General features: G+C 40.1%; 1 protein-coding gene and 1 long non-coding RNA gene across 3 annotated transcripts in view; one reads left to right on the top strand and one right to left on the bottom strand.

Moving 5' to 3' along the window:
- Window positions 1–24,382, top strand: part of ARHGEF38 (Rho guanine nucleotide exchange factor 38) — a 41,226-nt gene extending 16,844 nt beyond the window's left edge. The window contains exons 4-14 of one of the 2 annotated variants that reach the window (XM_026848154.1): window positions 1,954–2,101; window positions 5,081–5,098; window positions 9,499–9,698; window positions 10,207–10,340; window positions 12,039–12,143; window positions 13,336–13,458; window positions 15,802–16,122; window positions 17,749–17,889; window positions 19,057–19,255; window positions 19,437–19,696; window positions 23,987–24,382. In XM_026848154.1, the coding sequence (XP_026703955.1) occupies window positions 1,954–2,101; window positions 5,081–5,098; window positions 9,499–9,698; window positions 10,207–10,340; window positions 12,039–12,143; window positions 13,336–13,458; window positions 15,802–16,122; window positions 17,749–17,889; window positions 19,057–19,255; window positions 19,437–19,696; window positions 23,987–24,010 (1,673 nt within the window). In that variant the 3' untranslated portion in view covers window positions 24,011–24,382. Of the gene's footprint in view, window positions 1–1,953; window positions 2,102–5,080; window positions 5,099–9,498; window positions 9,699–10,206; window positions 10,341–12,038; window positions 12,144–13,335; window positions 13,459–15,801; window positions 16,123–17,748; window positions 17,890–19,056; window positions 19,256–19,436; window positions 19,697–20,473; window positions 20,777–23,986 lie in introns of those variants that run through there. The other variant, XM_026848153.1, reaches the window with a different exon arrangement.
- Window positions 2,096–20,828, bottom strand: LOC113479827. Its single transcript, XR_003398343.1, has 4 exons — window positions 20,745–20,828; window positions 16,957–17,061; window positions 5,663–5,806; window positions 2,096–3,008 (listed from the first exon to the last, which is right to left on the bottom strand). It is a non-coding gene; the product is annotated as an uncharacterized LOC113479827 (long non-coding RNA).
- Window positions 24,383–27,739: the final 3,357 nt, after the last annotated feature.

Genomic DNA, 27,739 nt, shown 5'->3' with positions numbered 1-27,739 from the left:
CAATGTGGTTTTGGTTCATAAAGCAAGTTCCCACAGCAATATGCCCAAAGCTCATCTGATTTGGTTCATATGGCTCAGAACCAAACAAGGCTTTAGGCTTAAGAAATCCATCTGATTTTAAAAGGCCCTATCCATGAAATCAGCACATAATTTTTCTCATCACTGAGCATCAATGAAAGTATCTGTCTTTGTGGCACAATACATCAGTGAACAGATCTTGCTCATCTCTTTCATTCTGGAGAAGAGCATGATAATTTTCAGCCTCTAGTATATTCTGAAATGAGCTGTAAACCTACAGCTTGCATTTTTGCTACTGAAAACATAAACTCACTTGAGGGCTTAGCATAGTATGGGCCATGCTAAGCATTTGGAACTCCGCTTAAAGTTAGTGAAAACTGTGAGAGCTCAGCATCTCTGAGAATCAGGTGCCAAGGGGAGCAGGATCAAGAGAAAGCTTGTTAAGGTTTCCCCTGGCACCATTGGCTGATAAAGGCCTGTATGGAGAGTTCATGGAAAAGTTAGGATGCGGTGTACGTTGGTAGCCCATCAACGTTAGCATTAAGCAGAAGACAGACAGCTAGAGAGCATTTAACTACAGGATGCTGCTGATTTTCTGACTGTGGCCTTACAGTAACTAAAATGAACTCCTGTGGCCTTAGCTCCGTCATTGTTGTTCCCTTACTCGCACCTTGAAACCAACATGCATCAGACAGCCCAGTTAACCTTTGCTGCTAGGGGAAAAAACCCAGAGCTGTGTTACTGTGGTAACTGAATCATTTTTCACTTTAAGATGGAGCAGTTCAATGCAATGTATTATGAAACAGCCCACTCTGGCCAGGATGAAACATGCAGGATGCCTGACAGCTTGGCATTCAGTCTGTGAATGAATAGAGAGGTCCCAATTAATGTGGTGTTTGGCTTTTAACTTTAATAATCATTGTTATAACTCAACAGGAACGTTTATGAAACATTGGACTAGTTGCCACATGGATGTAATTTTCAGTAAATGCCCAAGACAGGAGTTTTCACCATTGATGCTGTTTATTATATGCATTTCCAAGGATGCTGATCAGGGCACTGCTGTGTAAAGGTGTAAGAACCAAATGAATATCTCAGCAGAAGAGATGAAGCATGCCTTCTCCACTCTACATACACAGAAACCAACACGGGAGTTTTAGGCTGAGAGAATTAAGCACTAGAATTAAATGAGAAACGGGTGCAGGACTACTTTAGTGCCTCTAAAATTTCCCAACTGTTCTTTGGGGAAAAATGGTGGTGTGGAGGATTTGAAATGGAAATATTTTCCCCTTCAGTTGTATGTAAACCTAGATACTATATAAAAATGTCTGTAATCCACCATGGTTTTATTTAATTAGGGGAGGGGTGGAGGTTACTCCTCTGTCACATGAAGAAAAATCTCTATTCTAGGCCATAACAGTTGCCATTTCAGGATTTTGCAAAATAGATAAAACTGAAATGGCTAATGGGAGATAGAGACATTATTGTTATAACCCATTTAAGTTCATATTCAGTTGAAAAAAAGTCAAAAGGAAAATTAACAGGCTTGCATTCACCCCTCCTGCCAGCCCATGACACAAAAATGGTCTCCCCTTAACAGTTAAGCTCTCGTGTGTGGTTTCCACTGAAGGGGCATTAAGATGGGGTTGTGAATTAGGGGGTTGTTTATGAAGGGGTGCGAGGTGTAGAGATTTCATGCCTTTTCCTAAGGGAATCTTTGTGCATTAGCACTGATATAATGGTGCCTGGCTATGACAAAGATGAGCAGCTAAGAAATACGTGTAATAAATAATGCACATAAACACACAAGATCGTTTCTAAGGGAAGTAAAGTGGAAGCCAGCCTTTTTAGCTCACGGCTAATGTGGTGGAATAATAAAACTCCTTCTGAGATGCTGTTGTCTGGCTTGACACGCTTTGTTTTTCTCTTTAACAGGGGAAGTGTTCTTGCAGATTAAAGGCCCACTAGAAGACACATATAAAATCTACTGCTATCGCCATGATGATGCACACACCATGCTGGAATCCTATGAAAAGGATGAAGAACTGAAGCAGCATTTAAGACACTGTGTACAGTCCTTAAAGTAAGATCTTTTCAAATGATGATTTCCGTCCATAGTCAGTTGCCTGGCAGGGAACATTTTAAATGGATGTAGATGAAAGGTCCCCTGTAAATCCGGAGTTTTATGAGGCTTGCTGGGAGCTCTGGCTTATGCTGCTTTCATGAAAAGATGACAAGCCAGGGGCCATGATTAGACTTCTTTCTCTCTAAGATGGCCAAAAATAGCACAAGAAAGGTTGCTCTTTCCTTAGCTTCAGTGCCCCATACTGGCAAAAAAAATGCTGCATCACATCATGGCCTATTGGGAACACCTTGCCCAGCTCCCAGGAAACTTGCTGCCCCCATCTTCAGCAATTCTATTGCTTGAATTGAAATAGCCTGTAATGCAGTTATTCACATGCACTGGTGTTTCTGGACTCCTGTTGCAAGGTTCCAGGAATGTGGAGTGGCTGTGTGGTGCTGGACCCCTCATGATGGGGATATTTAAGAGCGGTCAGTGTTGGAGCAAGCTCCCAGGTCCCGCCAGTGGAAGGTGCTTTGTGCTGTCAGCTCCAGTGCCAGCCCCTCAGTGAAACATGTTGGGAACCAGGGATGCTGCAGAATAATGGATCTATCTTTCCTCCGGTGCAGCTTCCCCTGCAGTCAGTCACAGGAAACAGCTCATCCACTCAAGTGTGCTTATCTTCCCACTCATATATCCCCTTGCCCCAGCACTTTCCCAAAAGCATCACACAGAGCTGTCAAAAGGGAATGCACCATGGTCCTTCAGATCAGAGGTCTAGCTCCAGCTCCAGGAAAGGCCCATGCTGCATGCTTGTAGGAGAGATGTGAAGCTGTCACAAATAATGGAGCGTACATCAGCAACAGATATTTCAACAAGTTAGTGATCAGTCTGCAGAGAGGAGATGGGTAGTATGTCCAAGTGAAATCTGGAAAGAGAGGTGAAGGAAATCATTAACAATATTAAAAGAGAAATATTCACTTTGAAGACAGGTTATGTTGAAAATAAGGCGCTTTTTGTGCAACATGTCCAGTTATTAAATACATAACAGAGTACATGTGCAGGGTACCTAGGTTTTAGCTAGGTTGGAAGAAATAGATTATCATAAACTCAGGCTTTCAGGCTAATGAATGGCCAGGTATCTCCCCTAAGGGCATGCTTTAGTTGCTGATGCTTACAATATTCTTTTCTGGCTAATCAAGAGAAGCTGCTACTGTCATTTATTCATCCCTGCTGCTGAGGCAAGGGCACATGGAAGGAAATAAAGATAAAAGATAGCATCCACGTACATGCTAGGTTGGATGCTGCCACTTGAATTCCAGAGCCAGCAAGAGGAGCTCCTGTTCCAACATCACAGCTGGGATTTGTGAAGAGAAAGGATATTTTGTACTGAACCATTGTAGCCTTTGCTAGCAGGAAGTGACAAAGCCTTCCTCATAATGAAGCCTTGTTTTGTCTTGTTCTTTTCTGATTAGCCTTTAAACAGGAACCAATGAAAAGAGGACTGGTGTGTGTATACTATGTTGTGTTTTTTCCCAGTGCCTAAAGATTGCAGCCCATTCAAATATTAACACCTGAAAGTGCACGCTCAAATGCAGAGCTGTGGTCACCTAAACCTGTTACTACTATTTGGAGACTACTTGCCCTAAGAAGAAAATCATGCAGCATTGTTACCAAATAAGTTATAGGCTGTTTTCCATTGTGAGACATAATAAATGTGGGGGCTGGTGATGACTATTCTTGAAAAAAATGTTTACTTTTTATTATTATTTTTCCCTTGAAAAGGATATTGTTCCATTTTTTAAAAAATTTAAATGGGCTAATGTTACTAGGGGCTTCTGTTCCTCAGCTGAGTCATATCTACCATGTGAAAACATCTATATCAGGAGCAATTTGAGAGTGGCACTCTGCACATCTGTACAGACAAATCAGATTTAATTAGCCATGCTGAGATTCCTATTCCTCCTGTTGACTGAAGAGGAGAAATTCCATCCCAAAATGTAGGTGACTGCCTTGGAAACACGTGCAAATCCAAATTCTGTAGAGTCCTGTGTTTCAGCAGCAATTATGCAAACTGTGGATGTTGTTTGCTAGCTTAAGCCAAAGAAATGCAGCTGGTAAAAATGAAAGGATGCTGGCAACTACCTGCTCTCCTTTCAGCCTGAAGTAGCTTGGTCAACTGTTACAGGGGTGAAGGGATGTCATAAGCAGACAAAGTGCTGACAGTGCAGAAGCAATGAAAGCACCAACTTCCAGATGCTCAGTTAGGTACTGGTGAGCAAGGAAATAAGAGTGCAGGCAGTCAAGGAGCAGTGGTTGATGATGTGATGTCAGGAAAGCCTAACACAGGGATGGAACAACATTTTGGTACCCTGGCATTTCAGTGAACTCATACCATAAGGAAAATATTATATGCATGTTTGCATGTTTCCAAACTACCATTGCATGTCCCTGCTGTTTTCAGAGTATGTATCAATACCATCCTACACTGAAGAGGTTTCCTTCTTGGTATTGCCTACAAAAAACTTAACAGTTTTACTGATTCTATATCCTAAAAGGCTGAAATGTATTCTTTCTCATTTAGAAATACATTTTTATTTAAAGAGAGTAAATGTGAATGTATATGAAGTGTAAGAATGCCATGTTTAATTTTACTTTTTGTATTAAGGACTTGATGTTACTTACTGTTGCTGGCACAGTGACCCAAACTTCCTTCTCTAACAGTGTTAGGACAAGTCTGGGTCTTATAGTCAAAGCCAGGTTTCTGACAATCCTTTCTCATTTGGGGCTGTCCTTTCAAAAAGATATAGGGCCAGATACACTGGTACCCTCCGGCTGTTGTGTGCAGTTCTGCTGACACATAGCAGCCATAAACCTAAGTTAACTGGCCAGTTATAGCTGCTCTGTGTCACTGAAGTGTATCCGAGAATCTAGCCCCTGATCTGTATAAATCCTTTTAGGAGGAATCTAATATGTGTTTTGTTTTCTTCTCTTTTGCAGAAAGATATATGAGGAAGAGTAAGTACTATGCCTTTCTTACATGTAAAGTAAACTTTAAAATATCTTTAATTTAGTATGCTTAAAGCTGTACATGTGGAAATTTTAACAACCTTTTGTGTTAGTAAAACCCATAGATTTTTCCAGGATATATGTGATAAAGACTCTCAGTTTTAGTTTCCCTAAGCCTGTCTAGTTTTCTAATTACCACTGCACTAGCTTTGCCATATCTTTCAAAATTTGTGGCTTATGAAGCTGCTTAATTTGGTTGCCAATTCATTTGGAGCCCTTTATTATCACCTTGCTGTCTTGTAAATAAATGTGCTTAGAGAGCTCTGAGGTCCCCAAAAGTTCTTGCAACAAAATTGTGTCAGTCTTTGAAATCCAGACTCTCTGCAATAATTTTGCATAGGACTCTTTAGACCTGCTACAATACATGTTAGGTTCACAGGTAAAGCTATCTCTAAGGTGACGACTCCTTTGGTAGCCCTGCATGAGAAGTCTACCTTAGGATCTTCCCACTGAGAGTGGCTGGAGGAACATCAGAAAAGAACAAGCTCATTGCAGCACTTTGCGAGTTCTCACACAGCCACCAATAACTTGTGGTTAAGGGACTTCTGTGCCAAATGTGACATCTCTGAAAACCTATAAAGGAACGTTTATCACAGCTGCAGTTTCTGGACATCCAGCAGGTTGGAATCATTGAAATTTAGCATGTCCTGAAGTTACCTGCAGGGAGAGGTCAGAGAAGGGGTTAGCTGAACTGAAGAAAATTATTACAACCTGACAGAAATGAGAGAAAAAGGGAGCAAGTGTGCTCTATATTGGTAGGAGAGGAACACACCTGTAAAGTCAGAGAATTTGTTAATCAGGCAGTCAATTGCATGTCATAAATAAGATCAGTGTAAAATACACTTTGAAGGATTTGTATGTTGAAGTTCTACAGTTGGGGTTTTCAAGCTTTAGTCTATGATAGGAAATAGTTTTTCTAGATTTTGTTTTGATAAGAGACATTTTTGTATACTCCTGTGTCCCAATGAGCTGGGCTCCAAGAGGAACAAAATGTCCAGAGAGCCACAATAAGATCACGTGAGACAGCAACAAAGAAATAGCACAAGACTGGCTGCTCTGCCTTGTGTAACCCTATCAGAAATGAATGCCTGTTTTTCTTGTTGGAACAGTCTCCATTAGAGTGTATGATACAACTCACTTTCTGAGTTTAAACTGGTTCTTATAAAGCTGTGCAGAGTGAAATAATAAGCCAGGATTAGCTGTGGGAACCCTCCCTGAGCCTGGCTACCTCACAGTGTGGGGCTGTGTGGTGGCATTTGCCTTCCCCGCTGACCAGCAGGCCCCTCAGAAATGCCATTACCTGCAACTCAGTTTAGAGGTTGCAGAGTCTCAGCAGCCCTTGGGCAGAACCACACCCAAAAATCTGGTTAACGTTGAACTGGAAAAAACAGTTTAACTCGCCCTAAATGGTCTGTGATGTTGCTGCTCCCAGACTGCTTTTCATTCAAGCATGATAAAGAAAACAATTACATAAATACCAGACAGTTGCTGCCCTTTGCTAGCAGCTCAATAGGTTAAATTCTGCTTGGCTTAACAACTGTGCAGCCTCGGTGAATTCCCTGGGTTTGCATGAGAGTCTTACAGCACGGTGAATTTTTTGCCCTACATGCCTTGTACTAAAATGAACTCATGCACGTTAAACCATGGAGCTTGAGATTTTAAGTCGTGCTGCAGCCTATGATGTCTGCACACCACTTCAAAACTGCCAAGCTGAATATGACAAACCTCAGCCCTGCTGTACCATAGTGGCTATCATGTTTGCCACTGGGCCTAGCTTTTGGGTAATGAGAGCAAATGAAACTAAATCCTGAATCACCCATCTTTGCATAGCTCACCACCATGTGTTTAATTTTAAACAGGTGGGAATCTTGCTGCATTTGTGACTTTCTTTTGTCAGGAGGAGGGAGGAAGGGTATGCTGTGAGCTCAGTGCAGTTAAGCCAGCTGCATTTACTGCAAAGCTATGGTAATAATTTGTGATGAGATTAGTACAGCTACATATGACCTAGGATACTTGCTAAATTCAAAATAACAGGGGGAGAAGGCTGAAGTACCATCACAAATTAATTATCAACTTAATTTTCTGCACAATAGATGTCACAAGCCATTACTCGCCTGTTTCAGTTGCCACGTGTGTTTGGCCCAGTGGCTTGGTGCATCCTAACAGGGCGCATTGCAAATGGGACCCGTCCAGAGAGAGTGGCTATCATCAGCTAATCTTGCTGGGGAGAATTAGATGAGTTGAACTTTGTGGCATTTAGTGCCCCAGGGAGTCATTATCTTATAACAAACCTACTATCTCTCGAACCATATTGCAAGACTGTGTCATGCAGATACGTGAACAGAGGGCTGTTTATCACTTGGGCAGCTGTCCAAAGTGCAACTATATAAAGAAAAGACACTTGAAGATTTTTCCATTCATGAGGCAGCTTTTATAGATTTGCATTCATGGGGCTTTTCAGAGAAAACAATAACAATTTAAGATTTTTTTTTTTTTTCATTATTGCTGCCAGAAGCTGAAAGAAGGGAAAATAGCTCACTATATTTAATGTAGGATACATGGAAAATGAGGGGGATTGTAATGATGAGAAGGTTTGGGGACATCAAGAAGCCTTAAAAGGCATCTACTGTTAATTTTTTTCATGCAGAACTTTCTTACAGATAATGCCTGTGTGAGAGAGATGGTTTAAATATGCAGATGTCTCTTCTCAAAGGCATTCAAATTGTTAGTTAATTAGTCAGCAGTAAGGATTGGCTCTTGTACTTTTTATACATATAAAAGTGGGAATGAAAGCTTTTTTTTTTTTTTCTTCTCTTTTACTCTTTCTGCTGCACAAAACAATAGATGTCAGCCGGCAAAACCAAGTGGCTGTTCCCTGGGTTTTGTACTTTCCTTCTACATTGTGTTATTCCATCTTTCCATATGCTGAATTCTTTCTTTGACTAGCATTAACTCTTGCATAACATCAGACAACCTTTTCCTCTCCAAAGCAGCCTTTTCGGGCATGTAAATGGAAAGCTTCCTCTGCTTTACTGACTTTCACGCTGATGCCAACAGCTCATGCTCACTTTCAAAGGGGAGGTCTCTGAGTCACCCTTAGTTGGTGCCAGCACTGGTGTCTGGTTTGCTCAGGAGTGGCTGTAAGGAGGAAACAGTGGACATGTCTGTCCTGCTGGGAGCCTCAGTAGGGTCTGGCCCCGGCTCTAGGGCCTGACCACCTGGTGTTACCTACTTTGGGGACACCCCATGTTTCCACCAGCCATGTGGAAAGTAATGAAGGCACCTGTGGCTCAGTCTTGCCCTTCCCTGTTTTCTTCCAGGCTGTTGTGCCAGCCTGCAAGCTGCACAGTCTCTCCCCTTCAAGCCTAGAGAGCGTGAGCAAAGGCTTTTGTCTAGAGTGGGGCTGGAGGATGAATTCAGCTGTCTGGTAACTAACTCCCTTGTGTGGGGGCCAGAGAGATCAGGTGCCTGAGGAAGCTCCACTGCTGCCCCTGCTGAGTCAACGAGAATCGAGCCTGGAGCCGCAGAGGGGCCCTATGCCCATGCTGGAATCTGTGACTTCCCTACCCTCATCATTCTGCCACCCTAGGCAGCTGCCTGCTTTGCCTTTATGTAAGATGACTTTCAGCAGGTTGGATCAGGCCTGGGTGAACATCCTGTATGCTCAGTGTTTCCCCAGCCAGATCTGGTATCCTTTGGAAGCTCAGGCATCATTGGAAGTAACCTACTGGCAGCCAGTGAAGAAAAGTGATGGGTAAAGGACAGTAAAGCTTAAGGGTCACTGTGGCAACTTGAGAGATGTTATGAGAAGGGATGTAGCCATGAACGGGCATCCCAGTTACAGCAGGGAGATGTTGCAATTTTAAGCCTGAGGGGCCAGAGCAGGATGTAATAGACCCACTCACGTGGGGCTTCTCAAGCTTCCTGTTTTTTGTTCTTCCACCTACATGTCCCTTCCTGGGTGTTGTGGTGTGTAAGTTGTACCACACGAACCCTCAGACTGAGTGGGACAGTTTCAGAGCTGATATCTAAGCAATAGTCTGGTAGATTGCTGAAGACAGAGAAAATTCAGACCTAGTGTGTATTTCTCATTGAGGGGGTGACAGGAGGGTTTCGTTTACAGTGGCCCATGTTCCCTGACAGATATATCTTATTTTTTTACTGAAGTGGTAATTGCAGTTCTATGAGTCAGTGCAAAGCACTGCTCTTGTTTTGATATTTTCTGTAGTTGAAAGCTCAAGTGAAGGCTATAAAAGGCAGCAGCTTCAATGACTAGACAGAAATAATAAGAAGCTTTTGTCTTCAAGGCGTTTCTCCTTATGTGACATTTTTTTTGGTATAAATTATAGAGGAAAGCCAAATCTAATGGACATGGGATCCCTGATGATCAAACCAGTGCAACGGGTGATGAAATATCCCTTGTTACTCTGTGAACTCTTGAATTCAACTCCTGCTTCTCACCCTGACCACAAGGTGCTACAAGACGCCCTTTTCGCTATGAAAAACATTAATGTCAACATCAATGAACTTAAAAGGAGGAAAGATTTAGGTAAGAAAAAGGCACAGTGAGTTCTTCTGTCTTTGTAGGTTTGGGCTGGCAATTACAAGAGAGATTTCAACTCCAGTCATATCACTACAACAGTTTTGGTTGGCTGGTGCTACCCAAATTGAGTAATATCCTGGGTTTCAAGATGCCTTAATGTTACTTGTCTGCAGCCAGCTATGTTATCTGACTGGTAACTCCAGAAATATGAAAATGATGAAAGAATTCATGTTATATCCATGTTCATTGTCTGTAATGCAGTTGCAAACACTGATAATAATTAATATGCAGTAATAGCAATATTTCTTAGACTTGCCACATAGAAGCCAGAACTTCACTCTTCCCAAGGCTAGCGTTGATAACAGGGTTTTCATCATCTCAAGCATTTTCACACAAGATTACAGCAAGTGACATCAAAGTGTCTGCTCTCAAATGGTTTCATATTTGTGTGCCTGTCCCTGTGAAAAGCCCTGTGAATACAGATTATTAGTGTCATGAAATTCTCTGTCTGCAGTGCTGAAGTATAAGAGGAATGATGATGATGAAACCCTTAAAGAAAAGTTTTCCCGACTGAATATCCACTCCATTAGCAAGAAATCCAAGAGGGTCACCAGTCATCTGAAAATACTGACAGGGGGAGAACCTCAGGTACTTACTCATCCAACTGCAGATTTGCATTGACAGCTTCTGCTTTTGCACTGGGCATTTTTTAAAACACATTGGAAATGGAGTTTCTGGTGTTGCTTTTTTTCTGCATCATTTATAAAGTCATTTTCTGAATGTCACAGAAGACAGGAAAGATCTTTGTGACTGAAATAGAAAATAACGTAATGTGTTCTCCACCTTTTCCTTTTTTATCTAAGAGTTTCTCAAACTTCTGATCTTCAGCAGAGAGGAAGTGACTGGCAGTTTTGTGAAACTCAGTCTGAGATTAGTGCTTTGTGGATAGACTGGCAATAGTTATTCTCAGTGCTGAGAATGTGTTCAGTTTGTCTTGCTCCACATCCTAACATTCAGAATCTGAACCCACCAAGGAAGATGAGCAATACTTCTGTTTAGGAAGGACAGGGGGGTTTGCCTCTACATGTGTAAAAACCTGGAACAGTCAAAACTACCAGAGGCAGAGAACCCTGTGATAAGTCCAATGGGTGTTGGGTGGCCAAAAATAAAACACCCCTTCATAATTTCAAGGTTGTAATTAAAAACCTAGCAGAATAAACATTTTCAGGAAAGCTTACATCTGAATCTCAAAGAAAATCAATTGCAACTGATCTGAAAATTATATCCAGTGCACCTCACTGCATGAGATGGCTGATTATACAAGGACACTTGCCTTTCTAGATGTGACTTTACAAGATATGTGCTGGTTTTTCCTGTTTTGCTTTTTATCAGTGGTTTCCCCCTTTCACTGATGCAAACTACCCACATCTATTTTTTCTGTTCATTTATTTGTACGGTGGAAATTTTTGTATTCAAAATGGGACACCAGCAAGGCTATAAAATCAGAGAAAAAACAGGAATCAAATTTGATTAAGAGGAGATGTGATTTTTCTTTTTTTTTTTTTCTGTCTCTTTCGAAGCTTCTGTTTTATGGGTTTTTTTGGTTTTGTTTCTTAATTAAGCTTAAAACATTTGAGAATCATTTTAGAATCAGGATACATCTGTTAAAGATTCAGCCCTCTCTCCTGCTTAATTAGACTAAGAAAGTTCCCAGTTCACATCTCTGAAAAACACTGTGACCCTTACAGCAAGGTCACTGAAAACGAGACTTGAGATTTCTCAAATTCCTCAAGTGAAAGGTAGGCAGAAATAAACGTATTTTCGTTGGTTTGGTTTTTGGTTTTTTTTTTTTCAGCTAGCATAAAAAATTAGTACAAGCCTATTTCCAGCTGTTGAGGTTTCTAGCTGAAGAGCTAGCATTGCTCTAGAGGTAACAGCTCCACCTACAGCCTGCCTGGGGGAAATGTCCACATCACCCAGAAATAAGCACCCAGGGAAGTAATGCCATGACATAAATATATCTCTGATTTTTTACCATTGTTTCCTCAAATGGAGCAGCAAAATACAGAAAATGAAGAGTTTTATTGGCACAAGTAGGTGTGCTTTAATAAAGCAACTCCCTGCTTCCACAAGGATTAAAACTTAAATTCTCTGTCATGTTGTCCTGTGCCTTTGACTTTTCTTGAATTAAAACTGGAGTTTGGGAATGCTAGGGGCTGGTCTGTTCTGTTTTCAAATGGAGGAGTTCAGGGAAGGTTGGGATGTTTTCAGCAGTCCTCTGGACGTTTCTTTCGTTAGCCAGGCTCTTTTGGACTGCCAAAATAATGGTGCAAGCATCTATTTTAGGTGAAAGATCAAAATTTTAATAAGGAAGAAAAATTGTTTCGAAGTTTAGAGAAGACGGTGAAATTGTGTGTGAAGAATATTTCACTCTCTTCGCAACATCTACAGGTGGGTACAGGTCTTTTTGAAATCTGTGGCCATAAAACATGTCCATAACCAGTTTAACACACATTTCTGCCACTGGTTAGGCAACACCAAATTATTTATAGGCAAGTCTGTCTACATCACAGCATTAAATAAATAAGCTGTGCTGATGCTGCATTACCGAGCCCATGGCAAAGAAGTTTTGAAGCCCACACTTCTGCATTTTTCCCCTTACACAAGCAGGCTCTATGGAAATCCATGAGTGCAGTGCAGAAAAGAATGTGCTGTCTGGTGGCAGAGTTAGGACTTTCAATCACTGTGTGAAGCCGTCATATATGTCATGCACATCTGCAGCAGTGGAGCACCAACTGCTTCTCATTAAAAATGGAAGAACTGAGTTGCAGCCACATGAATTAAAATGTCCTAAAATACATATTTTGGATGTAAGAACTCCTTGCTTTATCCTATTGCTAGGTAGTGTTGACAGCTAGCGTTGGATGTGCAGAGTCCTCAAGTGCTGTAAACGTCCATGCTTTAATCCTCCTCTCTGAAGATGTGGCTGGGCTTGTAACTTATCAGCTTTTCCCTCTCATGGACAGCTTGCCAACTTTGTAGATGGCATGAGGCCCTTCAAAGTGTAAGTGTGCCCAAACCCGACACAAAGGTTGTTTGAGAGGTAGGTAAGATCAATAGCCAGCTGGCCAGAGCTTATCGCAAATGCACCTTGTTTGGTTCAACAAACAGGGGAAGGCCAGTGAGCTCAGCCAACAAGGGTTGTTCCCTGGAATGGTGTTGATAGTTCGTTATGCAAACAGATGCACTCTTTATTAAGATTAAAATTCACAGTAAGTTAAATATACCACTGTAGTCTGTCTTAGTCCTCCAGAGGAGGCCTGCGAGGGTGCACGGGTCTGGAGCTGGTTTCTTGCTGAGCAGTAGCTAACTTCCAGTGGGACTTTCATTAGGTTGGGCCATATTTTTTTCAGTTGAACGTCAACAACTCGATTCTTAAATAGTTTACATTGAAAACAGACAAAACACAAGAAAATATTATCACAGTAAACAATTCCACAATGGCTGGAAGCTGCACAGAAACTGCACAGGTGTCAGAGATGGAAAATATTTCTGATTCAATCAGTATTATTGCAGTATCTGCATGAGTGAATGCAGTATATTAAAGCAGATAGTAATGCAGTTTCATCTTCCTACAATTTAGGATTCTATGCATCTGGCTGCACAGAATATAATTGGGCTTCAGGAAATCTTGCAAGACAAAGACAATGAAGTCAATGACTGTTTAAAAAAACGGAACAACACTGCAAATCTCTGTGAAGACCTTGTAAGTTTATGTAATGTCCAGTGTTACACAGCTATTTGTGTGTGTGAGAAAACATTTTTTTTGGTTGAGTTTCTGTAAGAAATAAGATAAAATTCAGTGTAAGTGCATTGTGTTTTCCCTAGAAGAGCTAAAGAAAACTTCTGAAGCTAAATTCCTGGGTTTAAACTAAAATCTTTGCTAAATTTGCACATTTCACCTGAGCTTCAGACAAGAGCAGCAGATTATTGCTTTCTGACTTCTGTTACCAATACTTGCAGTTTTACAGTGACTTTTCTGAGTTTTGTTGTGTTCATGAACTACTAGCTTCTGGAATCATAGATCTGTGAAAATCGCAGCTTTATTACCTTTTCAGGTAAGTTACTATCCTTCATGTAGGGAAAGCATGAAAAATCTGAATATAGCCCATAGGAATTAAAAAAACATTTAAAAAAAAAAAGTTTTTAAACTAGTCTCTTGCTTTCAGAGTCCAAATGAACTCCAATGCCTGGCTCTACTAAGATAGACTAAAATGTCTCTTCAAAATGGGGCAGGCTGCTTCTTCAAACAGCTGCTCAAGCTGGAAAAATTCAGAGGCAGGGGGTTTCTTATACTTTCTTAGGTTTGTGCTGGCTAAAATTTACCTATTCAATCCTTTTCAAAACACTGAAAACAGAGTCTGCCAAGAAACAGAAGGATCTTTGGCAGACCACATCCTCCCAGATAATGACAGGGAAGTAAGATGTTGTACTTCCTTTCCTTTGAAGTTCCCACATTTGAAAAGAATCTCAAAAATTAATCTCAATAATTGGAAAGATATTTTCAATGTCTTTACAATGAATGAGTGCATAAAGTGCAGAAGAGTACCCCTCTATCATTGTAGTGGTGAGTGTGTCCAGTATGTAAGATGTCCCCTTATTCAGAAACATTAAAGAAAACCAGAACCAATTCCAAAATAGATGAAACTGAAAACTTTTTTTCTGAAAAAATTTGTGGCTCCTATTGGCTCATGACTCAGCTATTCTGAAGGTCTATATAATTTAAAAAAAAAATAATCTTATACTTTTCAACTGAGGACTTTGTTATTAACCATGTTAATTTCTACTTATTATCTATTTATTTCTGTGTCTTGTATTTACAAGATTACAAGCATTCTCTATCCTATGTATCAGTTTTTTTAAAAAAACTTTTCTCCTGACATTGCACGATGAGTAGATGTTCTTACCGAACAACCTATAGCATTCTTCACATGTTTTCCTGAAAGGGTATTATCAACAGAGATCTCAGCAATGAGCTCAGATTATTTTTTTTTCCTTTGTGCATTTGTCAATAATTAATACCTTCCTTTCTCATTATACTTTTAGGGTAGAAATCCACAATAGCCTCTTCTCTTCCAGAAATCAGGTCCAGCAGTTTGGAAAAACTGTTTTCTTAATGCATCAAAAATTGGTTCACTAAACACAGCCCAGTTTTTCAGGTGGCAATAAAGTAGGAACTGTCTTGCCAGTGTACATCATCTTAGCTTTGGGAGAGCAATTCTGTTGCTAATATGGATCTGTCCTCAACTGTGTTGTGTTACAGAGGGTAGGGGGACAGCTGCTCTTTTATTCTCCCATTCAACCCAACAGCTTAATTCACATAGAATGTTCAAGAGCTTTAATATGATGATGAGTTTCACTCACTACAAGCCTGTGCTGTATTTGAAGAAGTGACTTACAAAAATAAATTTTATTTCGTGCAGTATTAATCCCCCGAGACAATTAGAGACTGATGGAAAAGTCTGAGAAAGGCTTGTTTTTTTTACCAGGTGTCTAATTTTGTTGATTACTAGAGATAAAGCCAACAAGCATAACATAATTTAATCAAATCAAGTGATTGTTTGTGTTTGCTTAAACAGGAATTGAGTTACAGCTGTTTCCAGGAAAAAAAAAAAAAAAAAAAAAAGGCAAGCAGCTTTGATAGCATTCAGGACTGCAAGACTGACATTTAACAAGACCTCAATGCCCCTAGATTGTATATTGGTGTGGGCCTTCCAGTTATGGAAATCCCAGTTTTATTGGGCCACTTCACTGACCCTTGCCCAGTTTTTCCTCAGTGGTAGCGCACTAAGGGCAGTACCACAGGCTGCATGCTCCAGGGGACCATTACCATTAGTAGACATTTTAAACTGCAAAACTGTTCTCTCTCCTTTGCAACGTCATGAAGGAGATTCATGCTAGACCCTCCTTGAAGCTGCCTCTGACAGCAATGCTTTGTGAAGAGAAATTTACAGATTGCTTGATAGGCTGCCATCAGGTTTAACCTGTTACTCAGTCTGAAGAACTGTATGAATAAAGTAATAACTAGACCCGTTTTATACATTTTCAGATGGCTCAGATGGACAAGCTTGTTTTGACTCCTCTTTCAGCACTACAAGCCTTATTCTCAGGCCCACAGAAGCTCATCCAGAAGCGCTATGACAAGTTGTTAGACTACAACAGCTACCTTCAGAGGTCAACAGGAGAAGAGCCAGACCTAGCAAAGAAAGACTATGAGGCTCTAAATGCACAGCTAGTGGAAGAACTTCAGGTATTCAACAAAGCAGCCAAAAAGATTGTGTTGAACTGCCTGCATTGCTTCATCACCCTCCTCAGGAATATTATGTCTGCAGCACTTCAATCAAATTCTGCTGTGGTGGTGCCTGTTCCAGTAAGTACATTAGAAACGGCTGTAGCTTTGCCTTTATTTGTCTTTTTTCTTTCTGTATGATTTGGCTAGAGTTATTTAGGACACATACCTACAAGCTACACTGATTTTGTTTGTTCTGCTAAGCAGTCGAAATTGGGTTTGGTTTGTGGTGTTTTTGTTTTTTTCTTGCAAGCTCAGGAAAGTTTAATTTCTGCATTTAAGTTTTATCAGGCCTGGACTTTTAATGAAGAGTGATCCTAATGCAGCTGTTCCAGCTGCTACAGTGATAGTAATGGCAAAAACATTATAGTAAGGCAAAAAGGAGGCAGCTGCTAGCATTTCAGTCTTTGTTTCTTAGCATCTACCCTGAGCAGCCCGGAAAACACAAGAAGAGAAATTCTAAGTATGTACATGAATGCTGCCGTTGCTAGGCCTGCAGAGTCACTGCAGATGACTGCAGAAGAGAAACAGGTTAGGAGATCTGATGAAATAATTTATATGAAAAGCAAGTTGCTTTTAAACCCAAATATGCTTCAGAAGCTCCTGCAGACACCGCTAGGCAGTAAGGAATAGCTTTGTCCACGTTGGCGTTTTTAGGAAGTTTGAATTATTTCACTTATGTAGCCAAAGGTACCAAAGATGCCCGAGCTACACAGAACGGCATCAGTTCCTGTAGCCCACTCCACTCTTTCTGGGCACTATGATCATTACCTGAAGATTGAAGTTGAGAAATAATTCTTAATTTGTGTGGAAATCCTACAGCGTTTCAGTTTTGTGGTACTTCTTCCTAGAGGACTTGAATCCCCTGAGAAACATAGCTGCAATGATGCATTCCACACATCCAAATCCACTCACCTGAACCAGAGCAAGACTCCAGACAGGAAACACATTGTAGTGAGACAGTTCTGGAGTATTCCTTTACATCAAGGCTTGAACACAGCACTTTATAATCAGGGACAGCTGAAAAATTAAGAAAGCAAGGTCAGGATCAAAACAGATTGGTGCTCTTTAATGGGAAAATGAATGCTTTTCCTGCATGAAGAAATTGCATCCCTGTAGTTTGACCATTTCATGTTTTGAAAGCTGTTGTATTGAGCACTGTTTTCTGTGAGGCTCTGCCTACAAAATTACTTTATTTTTTCCCCTATTTACATCAGCAAATACATTTGGGGTTATGCACAGACCAAGAGCACTTATCCAGTGCCTCAGAGCTTCAGCTTATCCAGCAATTTTTAACCTTTTGGCAGCACCCAGTTGCACAAACACACAGCTGTAGGGTAAACTACTCCAAGCATTACAGCACTTTGGCCTCTCTGATAGCTGCTGAAATGCACATTTGCATCTGAAAGCAGGTGGCTCAGTAACATAAGTGCAAGGCTGTTCATTTTCATCACTGTCTAGAATATTTTTAATGATTTAAGTTATATTAGTATGTCTTTTAAATCTAATAGCAATCATTAGAAACTTCTTTAAGCAAAGATCTTTCTTTTCTTTCCATCTTGTTCTTAGCACTATGGGCTCTGCAGAAAAGAGCAGGAACTTGTCAGATATCCCGACTCCTAGCGTTCAGCCCATTAAACCAAGTCTGCTCTCTCAAATTTCCTTACCATTTTGTTCATGAGATCTAAGCCACCTTTGTGTTTGCAGCTGTCTTTCTCAAGCATCTGTGAAGTGCAGAATCAGTTGATGGAGGAGGTTCACAAGCTGAATTTTGTAAAAGAAAACAGCAGTGCAACGTTCATTGAGAGAAAATTGAGCTTGGAAAAAAAGAAACCTGTCCCTTCTCCAGTGAGTACCATATGTCCGAATTGTGCATGAAGCATCCTCTTTTGATTACTTTTGAAACAAATCCATTTTTATGCCACCTAGAAGTTTGGGCTTGGTCTCTTCACTGGGGCTCTGAATCAGATTGTTGGAATAAATGTTCCATTTAACAGTAACTTCTGAAGATTTTTCATTCTGTTTTCATGTTATTATTTTGAAAATCCATTTCAAATTATCTCTGATTACCCTTAGGTCTTTATGTTAAGTCTAAGGTTGTATACATAAACTTTGATTACTTCTTTTATTAAATACTCTTATGGTCCATCTGAGTCTTCTAATTCATAACTTTTTTCCTCATCCTCAGCTGTGGTTATGCATACTGGCATTTATACATATATGCACACATATGCACCCCTGCAGCAGAAGATTCAGAAAATCTACCACAAAATCTGTGTCCCCCTGGTTCTAAATCTTATCAGACATTTCCAGAACTTTTAGGAGTCTAGTTTACAGTAAAATAAAAACTCAAATGCAGATTTACAGGAGAAGCTGAAGGATTCCTTTCAGCGTCACTAAGGCACATGTGCTCTTGCTTCTGTGGTATGTTAAGATCACATTGATGTGCAGCACCTCCTTCTCTGCCCTCTAACCAGACTAGTGGATATGCTTCCAGCAGTTAATAGCACCTTGCCCTTATTTAGTGAAGTAAATTCACACAAAAATCAGACCGTTTGGGTACCACTGGGTTTTTTTTTGTCTAATGCCTTATAATCCAAGTTGTTACATGACCTTAGCACACCTCAGTGATTTTTGGATTATGCTTTTTTTTTGTGATATCACATAGGAATTCAGAGATCATTGCTATGGAAAAACAATTAAGTTTTAAGTGATGTTTGACATACAGAACACCGTCTCTTTGAGAGCAGAGGACAGACTAAGAGGTCTTTAATTGAAATTCCTACATTTCTTTAAAATTTGCTCTCTATTGCTCACCTGTTAATATAGGAGTTGGACAGGTCCTCGCTGCATATGGCATTTGGCTACCTATAACTGTGTAAGTAACTCCTTGATCTGGGTGTAAAAATGTAGGATCAGTTGCCACATGCAGCATACACTGTTTTCTATGCACCCGTGTTGCCTAGGAATGGCCTTAGCTTTATTCCCAGTGAATTTTTTTTTTTTGCTTTTCAGCTCGAATCCCCACGTCAAACAGAAGGCCAAAGGTCCAAGCTGTTGTCTACGTACAGCATAGAACTGATATACCAAGCTAAGCGCAAGTGCAATGCCACGCAGGAATTTGATATTGATTTACATGAAGGAGAACTGGTGGCTGTTGTGGAGCAAAAGGACCCCTTTGGAACTACGAGCAGATGGCTTGTTGACACAGGAAGTAAGTTCTCTGCACAAACATCCCAATAACAGCTTCCCTTTGGGATATTGATTTCTTTTCATTCTGGCCCCATCTGTTTGCCTCTGTCATACTGACAGCTGCATAAAATGGTTGGCTTTGAAATGGTTTTAGCAGTATTTTGCTGTTTGTTTATTTTCTCTCTTTTTATTCTGGTGTCTAGTCCTTAAAGGGTATGTGTATTCCTCCTTCCTGAGGCCTTACAATCCAGCCAAAGCACAGAAGGATATAGCAGAAAACAACTTTGGTGATGATGATTTTGATAACATCAGCCTCTTCGTTTCTTCACGGCCCTCTACTGACAGCAGCACAAGAGGTCCAAGGCACAAGGAGAGTGACAGCAGCTCATCTCTTCATTTCTGTGAAAATTCCATGATTAACGGCACAGGGACTGATGCTTTTCAGGATATGGATGACCAGCATGTAAGTATGATACACACTTGTGCCTGTCTTCTCATTGTTCCTATTTCAAATCTAGAATGGTACTGCTCATAATTGAAAAGATTTTCTTTTACACTGGAAAAGACTGGCAATCTGTCAGTATGACATGGGAATTCATTATCCTCTGTTCTTTGCCTTTCTTAAATAGCTATAAGGTAGGAAAGGATAATCAGTTAAACCATGAACTGTGGTCCCATCTCACAGAAAACATGCCATTGCATTACCACACCACATATATAATGCTTCAAGGTTCTCCTATGGAGAAGGAACCTGCAAAATAGCTCAATCTGGGGGATTTTTCTACTGATGTTTGACAAGAAATCTGTGGCAATGCTGGTCAGCAAGGCACAGAAGTGAGTTGTGTCACATTTGAGTACAGGAGCTTTAGGAAAGGTGATTGATTCTTCCTGAGGAAACCTTGCTAGAAAATTCTCCATCCAATCCAAGGCTGCTTGGTGGGACAGAAACAGGCACTTGGTGTGAGCTGAAAACCTTACTAGTGTAGTAAGCCAATGAGGTCTCAGAGCTTGGTTTGTTCCTCCCCATGCAGAATTCCCCAGATCCTTCAATTTTACTTTTTAGTTTGGCCCTGTTCATTGTAGTCTGTCTAGCAATTGCAGACCATGTAGTCGCATACTGGTTCAAGTATGTTACTACACGTTTTCTGTATACAGAATTCATACTAATATGCAATAACAGGGTAAGATGTGGCTACATTTCTGAATTCAGATTTTGGTTTCTGTGGATTTCCTTTTACAGACCTTTTATGCTGTTTATGCATTTCAAGCAAGAAATGATCAGGAACTCAGTCTTCAGGAGTACCAGAAGGTTAGGATACTTCGGTTTTCTGACCTAAGTGGCAATAAAGAATGGTGGCTAGCAGAAGCAAAAGGTCAGAAAGGATATGTACCATCTAATTATCTTGGGAAGATGACATACGCTTAGGAACAGAAAGGCCCATTGAGCCAGTTTCTCTGAAGTAGACAAAATAATAATCTATTACGGCTTGCAGCAAGCAAGGCAAACTCACAAGTGATTGACAGAAGCCACGGTATCTGGTACAGCACACAGATATTGAGAACCTCCATCCTCCAAAAGCCATCACCTTGTCAAGACCTGAGGGAGGAGACATTTAACAGGAAGACTGATTCTGATTAACATCCTGAAGAGCTTGCTTTTCTATTACCCCATAATTTTCTCTTTTGTCAGTGTCCTACGTCAAAAGTCAACCTACAAGTACAAATCACAGCTAAAATTATGTTTCTCTTCCATGATATCTAGCAAATAATATTCAGGATGAAGAGAATTAGCCTTGAAAAAGGACAAATTCCGTCTTCAGAGATGCTGTAGTTCAGGCTGAATTGTTCCTGAACCACTATCTCAATGAACATAGACCTGTCTAAAACTTGAGAATTTTTTGGTTGTCTGTTTTTATCCTCAGCCACTTTTGTGGTGAACCTTTTCCTCAGTGGAGATTATTGGAGTGGGAAAAGAAAAAGGGTTTCATTTTTGTAGAAAACATTTCAATTTAAAACATACAAAGTGTGATGGTACCAGAGGCTGGTCCCAGGGAAGAAGGTATGTTTAGTTAAATATGGAAATGGAGAGAGGGAAAGAAGGGAAAAAAGCAGCAAGTACTGTGAATTAATTAGTTATAATTTTCAAAAGAATTACATTACTTCATATGTTTTTAGTAATATGAAAGCACCACAGGTTTGAACTTCCACATATGTCTCCACACTAACTGATTTATTGTGCAAGATCTGTGTAGTGAAACAAAACCTTTGTTATTAGACTTGGGAAATTTACGAAGATTTAAAAAAAAAAAAAAAAAGTCAAGTGGTGCCTTTCAATTAGTATTTACCACCTATCTGTTTCCTTATGTCAGATACAGGGGTCATAATGTCTAGTAAATAAGCTAGGATTTAAGATGCATCAACATTTGTCTTCCAGAAAAAAAAAATAAAAATCATTATTCTCAGTGTCTGATGTTAGATTGAACACGGAAGAATGTACTGATAAGATGATTCACTGTTTGCAGAATTCAGGGTCAAAATCCTTGTATTTTGCTAAAGTATCTTCAAAATGGTGAAGGCTATTTTAACAAGTTAATATAGTTCACATTGCATCCTTAACGAGCATAGCAAACAAAAAATCCCAAGGAAGGATCTGAATGTCAGGTAGCACTTCTGTAGCTTTGCTGACTACAGTGATCCTTAGGTCAGGCTGAACACCTGAGCTAGACTCAATAGTGATCTAACAACATATCATTGCAATCACCATTGAGAACCGAGTGTTCATTGCCATTTATTTCAATACAGTAATGCCTAGGTCCTCTAGTGATGAATGAGGACCTTCTTGTGCTAAGCATTGCACAAAGCAAAAAAAATGCAACTATGCCTGCAGCAGACAGTGTAATTGAAGGTGAACTCCCATCAGGTATTTTCTGTATTGCTGCATAATTGCTTCTTACTCACCAAACATTAAAATGACAAGACTACTGAAATTAAGTGAGGAACGGAGAGGGGTGGAAGGCTGTACAGAAATTGTTCTAAGCTCTTGTGTAAGTTTCTACTTCCAATAGGTGAAGTGTGGGCTAAGAAGATGAAATTATTCAAATCTCTTACTGAGATGCAATAGGAAATAACTTGTGAGCAAAGAAAGAATAAAAAATGTTCAGGCAATCAGTGAAAAAAGTAGTTTAAACTACACTAATGGATCTAGTTTCTTTCTCTTTAGTGTCCCAAATTTCAATTTCATTTTCTTAAAAATGTAAAGAAAGTTCTCAAGTTCTTGCTCGGAAGGTGAATGCAGTGGATCAGAGAGATGAGAGCCTGAAATTTCTACTGGATTAAATCCTATGATTGAGAAAATTTTTGAGTTCTCTGAGATGGACATCCAGAAACAGGTACATGAAACTCTGAACTACTGCAAATCCATTGATCAATAATAATAGATAATGCATTACTTTGCCTAATTGTGCATCACCTCATGCATTTAAATCTTGCTGTTTCTATAGCAAGCAAAAAGGGTTCTCATCCATTTTATTAATGGATGTAGTTGTTTTTACAGAAAACGTTGCCTTTAGTTAAATGAAGAAAATAAAGCTTTGGAGGGGGAGTGTCAGCTTAGAAGAATGGACTGAAAGACTGCAATTCACTCTACTAAGTTTGCACTGCTTTGATCTTTATATTTTAAAATTATGGGGAAGATGTGGACAAGAAGCTTTTCAGTATGTCTTGCAACTTAGAATATTTTGTTTGGAGATGATCTATGAAGTAGTTGAAACAGTTTTAGAAATGACTGAATTGTACTTAATAGGCTTAATGCAGTCATGTAAGCACAATGATGAAGTTTTGTATTTCAGACAGTGAAATTTATTAAGGACAAGAGTCAGGAAAAAAAAAAAAAAAGGATTTCTGAAGTCTTAGTTCTGAGAACTCAGCTTGAGTCATAGGGAGAGCTCTGATTTTGAGTGTTAGGTACATTCCCCATGAAAAATCAGGCTCTGTGAAGGTGTCTCAAAGTGTACTCAAATGCTGTTCTCCAAAATATTTATTGGTATCCTGAAGTAAGAGGGGATGAAGGATGAAATACACTGGAGTTGGCCACATAAATTTCACTGAACTACTGTGGGATTTGGGAACTCCTAGTAGCCATATGAAATCCCAGTGTATGGTTAAGACCCATAATAATTTTTATGTTGTGGGATAACTTATATTACTTTATTATATCCTCATAACTTGGGACCCACAAAGTACTTTATTAGGTACCCAGGTGGACTGGTTTACTTCATTTCAGAAATTCAAAGTTTAAGTTGTTATCACTGGATATTACAAATACATTGCAAACTTCTATTTTTGTTTAAAGCAGATGAATGCAAACTACAACTGCAAAAAATGAAGAGATGCTCTTTGAATCTAAAGCCTTCCTACATTAAGGAGACTTAATTCATATTAGACTTACTCAGACACATTTTTGTACAGATAGTGCTTTAAATACTAGAAACTGAGCTATGTTAAGGCTCCAGAAATTCCTAAGAATATACAATGTTTTTGCAGCTGTTTCTTTAATATAGAGAAGGTTACAGTGTTCTAGGAGTTTTCTTATTCTGATTCATAACAAAACTAATTTCTTGTGATTGAGGCAGGCTACAGTTTAATAGAGCAATCTTGCATTTATTAAAAATCTGCATTTTACTTAATTGAACTTTTGTGACAGTAAGTATGAACAAGATTGGGTCCAATCAAGTGGAAGTGTTTCTGCATTCAGGGAGTATTTTTAAGTTGCCATTGATAACCTGGAATGCAAAAAATGTCCAAGCCAATGAACAGCATGGTGTCTCTGGCCCTGACCTCTGGCACCTGTGTGCTTCACCATCTTCCCTCTGCTTGGACCGTGCTTGTGAACCTTAAGTAAGGATTCACCTTTTCAATGCAAACACAGATTGAAGAATTATTCCTTCTGACTTTTCATCTTAGGAAGCTTCACTCAATAATTACCTCCTTCAAACACTGAAGTATATTTTGCTGTCATTTTAAGATAGCTTGTGAAAATGCAGATCTATGAAGTGGACCTAACACCTCCAATAGGAAACATAGCCATGACAACACTTGTGCCTGTAGATCTATTACTCATAATTCCTCTTACAATATTGTTTGTTCAGAAATGGTGAAAAAAATATTTTAAATTATTGTAATAATAAAAATCTATTTTTGTAAAGATCTGTTTCTTCTTTTTTTTAAAAAAGTAAGACTTTTTTCCAGAAGCAAAGAGCTTTATATGCTATTCAAGATCTGCCTTCTGTGGTGAACTATAAAAAGCATCACAGCAAAATTAGCAGAGCAGAGGAAGTAGTTGCCTCAGATAAAATGCTGCATTTCTAGTACGTGTTTCTAGTATGGTTATCTATTAATATATTAGAAGTTGTCAAACACTATCAAAATACTGAGCAAGTTTCAAAATACACTTCAAGTTTCCAAATGTCAGCTTAGTTCTGTTCTTTCCTAGCTGCTCCTGAGGTCATGACTGCTGTGTCCAACCAGAGGTCTGTCATGAGCTGTAACAGATAAAAGCTTGTGTTACCAAAATAAATTACAGAACTTTGTGTTAGATCTTTCCTCTTAGACCCAGGTATCACCAGCATGTCCTAGCTGGGCCAGAAGGAGCATTCATGGAACCAGAGTAATCTGTTGTTTCACATTACAATGGGTATCAGAGTTTGGGCATCTATGAAAAACCATCATATATAAGTGGAAGTAATATATTACTATACCAATCATAAAATGGGCCAGAAAAGGCAAGTAGCTATTTTTACAGTAAATCACAGAGCAATAGGGTTTGGGAATAGAAAAGTCACAGGACTCTTTTCCAGTTATTTTTTCTAAATATGAGGTATGCTTCTCAAAATTCAGAAGGACCTTCCTTCTTTCTGCCCTACACTAGATTCCTCAACCTGACACGCAAATTCAGTCAAACAACCCTGTAGAACAGACTCCTTTCCTAAAAATACAGTTGTTAATTCCATCCTAACTATAACTTCAAGGCAGAAAGCAACTATTCCCTTCCATCTACTCTGTTTTTCAGCAGTGCCTATCTTACATATTCACACTAAAAACTTGATTTAAAAGACCAGGTCTATGCTATAAATCCCTCCTAATACTTCAAAGAATCACAATCCTAACTGACATTTTTATACCAACAGAAGGAGACACTCTTTCATTTAGGAAACTGGGAAAGTTACAGTGAAAGAAAGTCTTTTGCCAATACAAATTGCAGCTCTATTGCAGAGTTTGCTAATACAGTGATATCAGCAAGTCCAGCTAGACTTGGGAGAAAGATAGGCATGCATAAAACGTACAGAGTTAGTTATTTTATTCTAAATGTATAGGAGATAACCTACGGTCAACCCATGCCAGGGTTACAGACATAAAATCAGGATACACTTGAATCAGGTCTCAGAGGTATTTTAAATGGCACTAGCTATCACAATTTAAAAACAAAGATCAATTTTTTTTGCTTTTGTTCACCCCATATGTGGTACTTAATAATTAGAATTAATTAATTATAATTAATAAGTAATCTGCCCAGTTCACATGTAAGCTCCTGAAATCCTGGCAAGCAAAACTATATGTATATTTAGAGGCAAGACAGAGGCAGCTAGCACCTTGAACCTTCCTGGGGGAGCAGGTTTTACTACTAGAGTGAACACTTTACATAGCAGCACTCCAGCCATTAAAAGAATCTATCTTCATGCTCTACTTCATACTGTAGGCAACATTCTTCTGATTAACATTTAGGAAGAAAAAATGCCTTCTGTTTGCTAATGGAAACTGCTTCAGTATCTTTTTCTACTATACCACCATTAAAAACCTTTTGTGCTAGAGAGGAAGAAGGATGGGCTGATCGAAAAGCAATAAAAGTTCTGGATTCCTCCTCTTCATGGTGTTATTTTTAAATCGCCCTGGAAGCTGCAGGCACTACAAAGACAAAGCCTTTCTTTTTTTCCTCCACAGGAAATAATGGTTGAAAAAGTATGCAAATTCTCTAGGTAGCTAAGGCAATCCTGAGTAAATGAAACTATTCCTTTGGATGTTTAAGGAACCTCAGCCTAAATCTTAAATGTGGAGAAGGGAAAAGAGGTATGGGAAATAGCTGCATGTATCAGATTTACACAGACTTAAAATACAGGATGGCTAAGAAAAGCTGTAGCTTTCACCTAACTACAAAAGTCTGTGTGGCGAGTTCACCTTGGCTGGATGCCAGGTGCCCACCAAAGCCGCTCTATCACTCCCCATCCTCAGCTGGACAGGGTGGCAGAAGGTAAGATGGAAGGCTTGTGGGTTGAGATAAGGACAGGGAGAGATCACTCACCAATTACCATCACAGGCAAAACAGACTCAACTTGGGGACAATTAATTTAATTTATTACCAATCAAATCAAGAGTAGGATAATGATAAAACAGAAACTAAATCTTAAAACAGCTTCTTCCACCCCTCCGTTCTTCCCAATTTCTCTACCTCCTCTCCTCCAGTGGCACAGGGGGTTGTCAGTTCATCACATGTTGGTTTTGCTGCTCCTTCCTCCCCAGGGGGAGGACTCCTCACACTCTTCCCCTGCTCCAGCGTGGGGTCCCTCCCACAGGAGACAGTCCTCCACAAACTTCTCCAACATGAGCCCTTCCCATGGGCTGCAGTTCCTCACAAACTGCTCCAACGTGGGTCCCCCATGGGGTCACAAGTCCTGTCAGCAAACCTGCTCCAGGGTGGGCTCCTCTCCACAGGTCCACAGGTCCTGCCAGGAGCCTGCTCTAGCACAGCTCTCCAATGGGGTCACAGCCTCCTTCGGGCACATTCCCCTCTTCTGGCCTGGGGTCCTTCATGGGCTGCAGGGGGGCATCTGCTTCATAGTTAACCTCCATGGGCTGCAGGGGCACAGCCTGCCTCACTGTGGTCTGCACCACAGGCTGCAGGGGAATCTGCTTCCATGCCCGGAGCACCTTCTCCTACTCCTTCTTGGACCTTGGTGTCTGCAGAGTTTTCTCTCACATATTCTCACTTCCCTCTCCAGCTGCAGTTGCTGTTACAAAGGAGGGTTTTTCCCCCCCCTCCTTGTTAAATATGTTATCCCAGAGGTGCTACCACTGTCACTGATGGGCTTGGCCTCAGCCAGCGATGGGTCTGTCTTGGAGTCGGCTGGTATTGGCTCTGTTGGACACAGGGGAAGCTTCTAGCAGCTTCTCACCAAAGCCACCCCTGTAACTCCCCACTACCAAAACCTTTCGATGCAAACCTAATACAGTCAGAGATGTTTTCCTGTTTAGAGATACTCCCCTCATCACAGAAGGGATGGCTAGAGGATTGGTAGAGCACTGATCACAGACAGAAAGACTCAAGATCCTTTTCCAGTGCTCAGCCTGAGCCAGTTCTTGAGAGCCAAACAAAACCTGGAGCAGCCAGGAGGAAGAGAGGGAGCACAAGCTGTGAAGAACAGCTCAGGGGTGCGAGTGGAGAGCTGGAAGTCTT

Source organism: Athene cunicularia (genome assembly GCF_003259725.1).
Source record: "Athene cunicularia isolate RWA chromosome 4 unlocalized genomic scaffold, athCun1 chr4_part2, whole genome shotgun sequence".
Lineage (NCBI taxonomy): Eukaryota > Metazoa > Chordata > Aves > Strigiformes > Strigidae > Athene > Athene cunicularia.
This window is presented reverse-complemented; position numbering and strand designations above follow the sequence as displayed.